At 27.6% G+C, this 11062-nt stretch overlaps 1 protein-coding gene across 1 annotated transcript; it reads left to right on the top strand.

Moving 5' to 3' along the window:
• Positions 1–4261: 4261 nt before the first annotated feature.
• LOC125829614 (nuclear transcription factor Y subunit B-3-like) lies at positions 4262–4857 on the top strand. Its single transcript, XM_049508818.1, has one exon. The coding sequence runs from the start codon at positions 4279–4281 to the stop codon at positions 4855–4857; it is 579 nt and encodes a 192-aa protein (XP_049364775.1). The 5' UTR covers positions 4262–4278.
• Positions 4858–11062: the final 6205 nt, after the last annotated feature.

The raw sequence follows: 11062 nt of genomic DNA on the forward strand, positions 1-11062 counted from the left end.
ATAGAGTTATGTTAGATTGGAGGTATGGAGACAAACTCTAGATTAATCTAATGGGTTCATATTGAGCAAGACTTAAATAAATATTTGGAGTGAAAATTTAGTGATATTGCAATGCATGAGGCAAGTGTGCAAATGAGGTTTGATGCACAGACAATCCTAAGAGAGATAGTTTTAAGTAGCTTGGGTTTGTCATCGATGAAAGAGGGGACATCAATGGGGATGTCACACATCATATTGACATGGCTTGGATGAAGCGGAAACTTGCATTTGGAGTCTTGTGTAATAAAAAAATACCACATGAACTTAAAGGTAACTTTTATAAAGTGGTAGTGGACATACTAAAAGTGATAATATTAGGAACAAGGATATCATGGATAAAATGAGGAAAGCAAGATTATGATGATTTGAAATACGGAAGAGGAGTTAGTATTACAAACACTACAAAAAAAATACCTTTTAGCGGCAATAAATATACACATTAACAAAAAGTGTTAAAGTCTTTACTGGCATTAGTTAATTGTCATAGGATTCAATGTCGCTAAAGGCTTTAGGGACATATACAAAGAGTGTCAATTGCCGCTAAAAGTATATATTTAGTGGCAATTAAGCTATTGTCGTTAATTAATTGCCGCTAAAAATCATTTTTGAGGTAATGAAACTTTAATACTAACATGTATTGCTATGTTCAGTTTTGAGTTTACTCACAATTCAAGAGGCTCAACTCGTTATAACCTTTTAACATGTTTATGTCATCTTTTAGTTTTCATAATTCAAGAGGCTCATATCAATTGATGATTTTGCAATCCCATTCAACTATTTGAAGCTCAAGAAATGAAGTTAATTTTCGAGTCAGAACAAAAAAGGGTCAAATATAATTTAAATCTATCAACAAAACAAGCTTTCTTCAACAAACTTTATATCTTAAAGCCAAAAATGCCTCAAGATAAGGAACAACTATTAATGTGGAGCATGATCCAGAAATCCTTGTCATACAATATCTTTCAAAACTCTTTTTTAAACATGATCTTATAAGATGAAATAAAGTAAAGAAAATAAGCATCTTTTTTGTTTCTGCACCTTTTAACTTCTTCATATAAACTTATATATGAAGATTTATTTTTTGTGTCAAATCATAGCCTTAAGTGATTGATTTAATACATGGAATCCATGGGGGACACCAACAAATACAAGTGAGGAAAAGAAAAGAATTTATGCACTTCCTTCTCTCTTTTGTTTTCTACTTTTCTTTCTTTAGCATTGCAAATGTACATTGTCACGCGCTCAAAGGTGTGACCTAGTAATTAAATAAACTACGTACAAATCTTGTAGATTAGGGTTTAGTTCCTAACTAAGGCAAAACAAAAAATGAAGAAGGTGATTTCTTCCCATTTAGACCGAAGTCGTGGTAGATAGAATCACCTAATTATTACGTTGATAATATAACAAGTATCTGATGAAATATAATTAATCAAGGTGAAAGAAATATGATCCGAACACCACTATAAAAAAAGAAGAAGATACCTTTGCTATCTTATTGTGCATTTTAATGTAAACACCATCCAAGAATTTGAACCCTATGATGTTTACAAATCTTGAAAAGATATTAATTTGCATGTGAAGTGAAGGATTGATGAAATCTTTTATCGAACATAAACGTCTCCTCCAATGTCAAATAATAAGAAAGAATATGAGAAACTTATAATTGGATACCTTTTGTTTGGGAACTTGTTGAGCTAGAAATGGAGATACATACAATTAATGTATTTTTATATATCAAATATCTTTATTGCCATATGCATTTTACAATTTTGAGGAATATTTTACGGCATAATACATAAATATGTCATTTAATTTTGATTCAGCTTGTATTTATGCCTTCTAATTTTGGATTTGTATAAGTATGCACTTAAACTTGTATAAAATTGAACAAATAAACACATTCATCCTACGTGGCATTGTACATATATTATGCCAAGTAGGATGCGTGTGTCTACTTGTTTAATTTTATACAAATTTAAGTGTCTACTTGTTTAATTTTATACAAATTTAAGTGTCTACTTCTGCATACTAAAAGTTGAAGAGCATAGATGTCAACTGAAACTAAGTTAAAGGCATAACTATGTATTATACCAATGAATTATTGTACATTATGAATGCTGATATTTATTTGGATTTGATTTATATACGCCGTCTAAGTTTTATTTTTATTTTTTACATTATCAATATATTTGAACATGTTTTGATACAAAAAAAAACTTGCCTTATTTTCAGGTTATTTATAAACGTTTTTATGTTATGTTATCCATGTATATAGAAGTTAAACTTTATTTATAAAATAGGTATCGAAACATGAATAACTCATAATATAGAAAAAAAATCATCATCATAAATAATATTATATGAATTGGAGAATTATAATTTTTAAGAATTAAAATACTCAAATTTTCACAATAATTAAAAGATGAAAAAGAGGAGATGAACTCTATTTTATAATCAAGAATTTCTAGAAAGATATGATTCCAAGAACAATACAAGAACTCTTGGTCCTACCCTCTTTGGAAAGCAAAAATATACCAAAAGCTAAGATAAGTTGAGGTACTTTTGCCAATTATCCGACCCCGACGATCCAATAATAATTTTAAATAACTTTTACGTTAGAAATTAAACCTACAAATTTGCGAATTCAAAAGCACTTTTTATAGAAAAATAAATTTGTCTTTATTGGTAAATAATAATAATAATAATAATAATAATAATAATATAATAATGTTTACACATAAGTTGTATGTATAAGTCAAAACTCAATTAGAAATTAGTACTAATTACTGTCAATATTTGGTTAAACAAAAGGAGCTAATTTTTTTGGTAATTTTGTCAACTCAAACAAAAGGTCTCCACCAAGCCGCCCACTCACACTCACCTTATAGTGGAGTTTGTGGCAAAGTTTTCCATGTCCAAAACAAGAAGAAAAAGCTCATAAAAAAAATTTATTATTTTTTTAAATAAAAAAGGTATATATTATTATATGATGGAGATCCTCTCTGTTATCTTTTTTTTGTCCGTTTTCTCTTCTTCATTAACATCCGGAGATAATTACGACAACAACATATTCAATATAATTACATAAATATAACTTGATGTAACCTTCTTCAATACTTTTGTGTGATAAAGAAATTGTTTCTAATAAATTTTCGACTTAAAAGAGAAGTTATCAAAGTAGAAATTAAATGCAAGAAACTATGATAACCATATAATTAAATATAATGCAAATAATGTACCAACGTAACCAACGTAACACATATCGAAGAATAAGAAACAATCCAACTATGAAATCCTACTACTACTAAAGAGAAGAGGGGATGTGATAAGTCCCTCTGCCTTTTTCATCTAAAATGCGATAACACTCGATTGCATGTTAACCTTCTATCTTTTATTACTTCTATTTAAAATCACGTCTTTATAACATTGACCTTTATTACTTCTATTTAAAATTACGTCTTTATAACATTGACCTACGTACCTTTCTAAATTTTCGCTCAAATATTTATTTCATCATATTTTTTCCCTTAAGATAGACGATGAGTCAAATGTATTCAAATTTGATATTTATACAAACCTTTTTTTAATCTTAATATTTATACTAACCAACGAATACAATACATGTATTTTTCATTTACCTATAATTAAGTAATATTTATTTTTCACTTTAATTTTTAATTGTTAAGCTTAAATTGCTTGATATATAGAGTGTATATATAAATGCAATACCCAACACCTATTGACATGGCTAATTTGAATTTGCGTTGAGTAAACCTAGCAAAAGATAAATTTCAGCATCATGAGCCATGGTTGAATGGTTGAGATCATCTCACCCTTAATTAGAGGTCGCATGTTCTAATCCTAAATACGAAAAAGATCTTATTGGGAGTGTCGCCCTCATAAATGGACCCTGCAATGCATCGATCGAATCTGAATAAGCTGGATTTCAATATGATATCGAATACAAAATAAACATATATTAAAAAAAAATCCACAACATCCTTTTGAAAATCAACTCATAATTTAATATATATCATTTTTACGTCCCAATCAAACCGTCTGTCCACTCTTTTTTCTATTGTTTATTTTTCCTTCTATTGTTAAGCTTAAAAGCCCCCCTTCTCTCCCTTTCAATATTCCAAAACCAACATACACTAAAATCCCAAAACAAAACAAAAAACTCCCAACACATCTCCTCTTTTAATTTCTTTCGACTTCATCATCATTATCATTATCATCATGACCGGAAAAAAAACCCTAAATAGCCCGGTTGAAAGCCCGTTATCGGGCAACACATCCGATAACTTCTCTAAAGAACTAGACAAGTTCCTCCCTATAGCTAATGTTAGTAGAATCATGAAAAAATCTCTCCCAGCCAACGCGAAAATCTCCAAAGAAGCCAAAGAAACCGTTCAAGAATGTGTGTCTGAGTTCATTAGCTTCATCACGGGCGAAGCATCGGATAAATGTCAAAGAGAGAAGAGGAAGACCATCAATGGAGATGACCTTTTATGGGCTATGACAACATTAGGGTTTGAAAATTATGTTGGACCCTTAAAAGGTTATCTAAATAAGTATAGAGAAAGTGAAGGGGAAAAAAATATCATGGCTAGAAATGATGAAACTTCACATGAACCAATTATAACTAGTACAAATAATATTATTGGTACTAGTTATAATGATAATAATAATAATAATGTTACAAAATTCTCATTAGCAAGGCCTGAATTTATTCAGAGCTATAATAATGGGAATTTTTCACAAAATTATGGTGAGAATTTGACATCTAAAGCTAATCTTCATGGGGTTGAATGGTAGTTTATTTTTATTTATTTTTGAAAAAAATATTATGTACTTTGTTTTCTCAACATATTGCATACACCTTATTTTTAGGTTATGTTTGTTTTTCTTTTCTTTTTTTGTTTTTAAATTAACATATTTTATTGCTTTTATAAATTAGTATATGTGTTAAGTATTGTAGTTGGATTTATAGGTTTGCTGATTATGTATCTTTCTGATGTAATGAATGAGCTGATTCATCAATGTCATGTTATTATTATTATTATCTAGTCAAATTGTTGTTGGGTTTAATTATTTGATTAATTAAGAATCAAATGCTGAGTTGTATTTTGAGAAAATGCTTTTAAAGTATTGAAAGTTGTTTACGGATTAATTAATATTAAGTTGGCCGTGCTGTCTACATAGTATGAGCTTGAATATAGAGTAATTACCTATTAATTGACTTAATGATGTGGTACAGTGAAAGGAGTTGTTCCTTTCTTAATTAGAAGTTTTGGATTTGAACTCAGGATATAAAAAAAATGTTTGGTAGCACTCCACTAAATGGGGTCCTAGGCGGCGCGAATTCAAAATAGTTGGACTCCACTACGAATAGCGAACACCGATGAAAAAAAAAAGTGATATGATAAATTTCAGTCCTTCGAGGAAACTTCATATGGAATTATTCTTATATATTACTCCCTTCGTCCATTTTTAGTTGTTTTGTCATGTTACGTTTTTCGAAAGTCAATTTGACTAATTTTGAAAGTTAAATTAGAATACATTAATTCGATATTTAAAACAAAAAAATTAGATATTCAAAAACTACCCAAAAAGTACAATAACTTGCTATTTTTTGAATATTAATATAATGAAAAAATACATCGTAAAATGTTAATCAAAATTTTTATTATTTGATTTTAAAAGAAATGCCATGATAGCTAAAAGTAGACGAAGGGAATAGAACATAGGAGTAATAAGTAACTATTTCAATTATATGTGCAAAAAAGGAAAAAAGTTATTTGACAATTCTAGTAATTGGCATTTTATAGGCCCAAGAAAAGAAGCTGACCATTCAGTGTTATTCATGTTGGTCTGGCCCAGAGAGTGAGATGACTCCTCAATTATAACTATATTGCTCCACCAACAATTATTAAAACTTATTGTGATACATCATTTTCGTAATATCAATTTTTTTATTATTATTGATGAGAAAATTTAAAGTTATTATCTATCAAATTTACACACAGCACAAAGTAAATCTCGTTTTATTGTAGTAGTCCACAAATTATACAGAAGAAATAAATAATACTAAGCAATTATTGTACGACGAGCTTAATAAAAAAACAAATATTAGAATTGTTAATTATAATTAGATGGTGAAGATTTGAGCACTCATTTGTTTTCTACTTTTCTTTGTTCCTTTTCTATATAAAGGACTTTTACAATGATTAGTGTGAAGAAAATGATCACTATGTACCCATTTATAAAATTTGCCCCTTCAATATTACAAGGCAAGAGTTTTGGAAATATATACAACTTAAATAATTATATATCCAGAAGGTATATAATAGCAAAAATAGTTAATTACATTGTTGTATATTATTTTATTGTATATTATTAAGGTATACAACATCTGAATTGTATATCATGAAGGTATATATAAGGTACAAGGTACATATTTAATGGATATTTATAAAGTACATAAGAACCCTATTGTATTATGTAACAAAAGTATTTACACAAATCAACACGACCACGGTTAGCTTATAGAAGGTATACTAAGGATATTTTTCGATGCCTAATTGATTACATGTTTTATTATAAAGTCATTCAAATATTCCAAAAGGGGAATCATCTGTTGTTCCTTCTTTAATTAGAAGTCTCGAATTTGAGTTTTGAATATACAAAAATTCTTGATAGGGAGCGTTTTTCCTCAAATGGGGCATTCCCTAAGCAGCACGAATTCGAAATAGTCAAGCTCCCATATGGATATTGAACATCAGATAGAAAACCAAACAAAAAAACTCCAAAAGGAGAGTCATACCATCTCTAGTATTAGTAGTCCTTTTGTGATCATTAAAAGTTTTGTATGACTAGAATCAACATATTTTGAAAAGTGTTTATAAAAAAAAAATAGAAAAAAAAAGAGAAAAACAGTTTATATTTGACTATTTAATTTGAAAAGTACTTTTGAGCAATAATTAGTATTTGATCAAGCTTATAAAAATTATTTCTAGTGTTATTTTTTTTAAAAATTGTTCGGAAAAAACCACTATTTATTTTAGCTTTTGAAAAACTAACAAGCCTTGCTATTCTTCAAGATCACTTACTTTCTCCTAAAAACTTAATCAAATAGCTCTCTTGTTAAAGATAAACACTTAAACAAATACATTTTTGACTTTTAATATTTTAGGCAAACTAATTGTTAATATTTTGAGCAAAAAATAAAAGCCTTGAACGGAGTCGAAAAACTTGTCTTAAAAAGTAGTTTTATATCTTTTTTCCTTATCTCTTCTCGAATTTGTCATGGACATTAATATTCTTTTTTGATGATATTTAATAATAGTTCAGAATTTGTAAACTAATAGAGTTGGGTCATTTCAATCGTACAATTATCTAGTTTTTTATTTGCTATTGGCACTATTAGTGCCTATGTAATTTTAGGAATGAAATTATAATTTTAAATTATTTTTTAAAACAAATTATTGGGTGTTCGATAAATTACCAACATGCTACTAATGGTAGAATTTGACTGATAGTGGGAGAATGAATTATAGGTAACAAAAAAGAGTTGAAATGTAAAAACTCAAGTTTTAATTATTAAGTCTAGGTGATAAACTTGTAATCAACTTTTAAAAATAATTGACTTTTTTTAATAGACCCTCAAGTTTTTATTTTAACACTTCACCCAAGTTTTAACTAAAACCTAATTTCTAAAAGAGGAAAGCCCCCAAATCAGTCTTTTTTTTGTCCTCTTAACGTCCCGCTCTCATATTTTCACATTTTTTTGTTCTAATCTTCGTCTCTAGCGTTTCTTTGTTGGTGTTGCAACTTATTGTAGATTTCTTATTTGAAGAATTTGAGAAGGGAAAATCTCAAATTTTAAATTAACATGTGATTTGAAAAGGTCTAAGCTTTAGAAATTACTTAACATGTAATTTTCAATCATTTTAATAAGTTAATAGTATTGTTTTGTGTGTATATTCATTTAAAAAATTTGATTTTTGTATTATTGTTCTTGCCACTTATGTATAATAATTTTCAGCAAGTGATATGACTATTCCTGTAATTTACAACATTTGCTGAATAATTTGTTGAAATAGATATTGTTGTTGAATATTTGTAGCAACTTCTATATCTATTTCAGCAGCTACTGAATAACTTACAACAATTATGATATTTTGATATAATTTTTTTATGTTCAATTAGTTCTAAGTTATAATATTTCCAGGTATCTTCAACAGCATTAATGGGAGATAGAATAGTAGTAGCAGTTGATTGTAATTGTGAATGGGTTGAGTCCAACAATTGTTATATTTGGCGTTGGAAGAGTAAAACTGGCCACGATAATTGCGATGATTGTTACTATTTGTGAACACATTTGATCTTATCTGTTTTGGTACTAATTGTTGTTATTCTGATTTGAGCACATAGTTGATTTTATTGTTATTCTTATTATTACTTTATTACTTGTTGTAGAGAATTTCAGCAATTAATTGCTATGAAAATTACAATAATTTTCGTACTTGTTGTAGAAATTTTAGCAATTGTTGTAAAAAAATATAACAACTCGTTTAATTGTTGTAGAGAATTTCAGCAGTTGTTGTAAAAAATACAACAATTCATTTACTTGTTGTAGGGAATTGTAGCAATTGCTATGAAAAGTACAATAATTTGCTTATTTGTTGTAGCAAATTCAAATAAAATTACTAGTTATTCTAGATTTTCTTTTAAAATTTGCCAAAACCATCCTATTTATCATTGAATATGATTAATATAACCAATTAACAATCAATTTATCAATTTAGGTTGATTACATGTGAATTACTTAATTGATCATTTGATATCTCAAATTACTATTTTTTTGTGTAAGATTACTATCAAATCTACCTTTTATTTGTAAGTTGGACGAAGATCACTCTATTTACCATTATATATAAGTGTTATAACCAATAAACAATCATTTACTCATTATAAATTGATTACATGTGAAGTTGTAATGGAATTGATCGTCTGGTATTTCAAATAACTATCTCACTATACAAGATCACTAGCTAATGTAAATTTTATTTTTAAATTAAATCAACACTACTCTATTTATCATTAAATATGAAATGAGTGTTACAACCAATAAACAATCAATTAATCAATTAACTTGCTTACTTGTTAAAGAAATTTCAACAACTGCTATAAAAAGTACAACAATTTTCTTACATGCTATAGACAATTTCAGCAATTGCTATAAAAAAAAAATACAACAATTCGTTCAATTGTTGTAGAGAATTGTAGCAATTGCTATGAAAAATACAACAATTTGCTTATTTATTGTAGCAAATTCAAATAAAATTGATATCCATTCTAGATTTTCTTTTTAAATTAGCTAAAATCATCCTATTTATCATTGAATATGATTAATATAACTAATTAACAATCAATTTATCAATTTAGGTTGATTACATATGAAATTACTTAATTGATCATTTGATATCTCAAATTACTATCTTTTTTGTGTAAGATTACTATCAAATCTACCTTTTATTTGTAAGTTGGACAAAGATCACTCTATTTATCATTACATATGAGAGTTATAACCAATAAACGATCATTTACTCATTATAAATTGATTACATGTGCAATTGTAATGAAATTGATCGTCTGGTATCTCAAATAACTATCTCATTATACAAGATCACTATCTAATGTAAATTTTATTTTTAAATTAAATCAACACTACTCTATTTATCATTAAATATGAATATGAGTGTTACAACCAATAAACAATCAATTAATCAATTAACTTGTTTACTTGTTAAAGAAATTTCAGCAAGTGCTATAAAAAGTACAACAATCTTCTTACATGCTATAGACAATTTCAGCAATTGCTATAAAAAAAAAATACAACAATTCGTTTAATTGTTGTAGAGAATTATAGCAATTTCTATGAAAAATACAACAATTTGCTTATTCGTTGTAGCTAATTCAAATAAAATTGCTATCCGTTCTAGATTTTCTTTTTAAATTAGTCAAAACCATCATATTTATTATTAGTCAAAATCAAATTGCTATCTGTTCTAGAGAATTTCAGCAATTGTTGTAGAAAATACAGCAACTTGTTTAATTGCTGTAGAAAATTTTAGCAATTGCTGTAAAAAAATACAACAATTTTCTGGGAATTCCTCATCTTCAACTAGTTCACTAACAACATCATATTTTTTTCTCGATAATCTCAACATCACAATTAATTCAACTACTATTCATGACCATGAATATCAATTAAAAGAAAGCAAAAATAGATCAAATCAATTCTTTTTCGATAAAAGAAAGCAAAAGTATCAATTCGTCAAATTCAAAATACCATATTCACTAATGTACAACAAAAGTGAATTAAAAGTGTAGCGAAATAGTGGTAAAAGTGCATATTCACAAGCCGCCCTTCTTCATCATTCTTTCAACTCCTTTTTGAATTCGAATCAACCCCTTTATCCGCATTATCAACCCCTTCATCTGCAATATTAAAAAAAATGAATTTCACATGTAAAAATGAAATATATATAACATAAAACAAATCTTAGAAAGATGATAAGAATATATTTTTACCTTTACTATCTCCGAACACTAATTCTCCTCCTTCTTCTTCTTCTTCTTCTTCTTCTTCTTCTTCTTCTTCTTCTTCTATAAAACTTTTCAAACTTGTGTTTCTAGTTCTTCTTCTTCTCTTTGTCTTTGTGTTCTGATTCGCCTTTTATACTTTTTAGTAGGAATTGCTTGTTTTTTCCTTGGAGTCATGGATGCACAATCTACATATAAAAACAATAAAATCAAAATGTAATAATAATAAAAATAATTCATTATCCATTTAGATAATTTTGAAAGTTAGTTTCAAAACCACATAAAGAAATAGGGTAAACAATTATAAATGTATCATCAAAATTTGGCTGGATGCATGTTATTTGAAGTATATATGCAAATCATCTATATGCCATCTTGTTTGGGATTGAGGTGTAGTAATTATTGTTGTTGT

Source organism: Solanum verrucosum, unplaced genomic scaffold (assembly GCF_900185275.1).
Source record: "Solanum verrucosum unplaced genomic scaffold, falcon-dt-bn FXZP01000031.1, whole genome shotgun sequence".
In the NCBI taxonomy this organism is placed as follows: domain Eukaryota; kingdom Viridiplantae; phylum Streptophyta; class Magnoliopsida; order Solanales; family Solanaceae; genus Solanum; species Solanum verrucosum.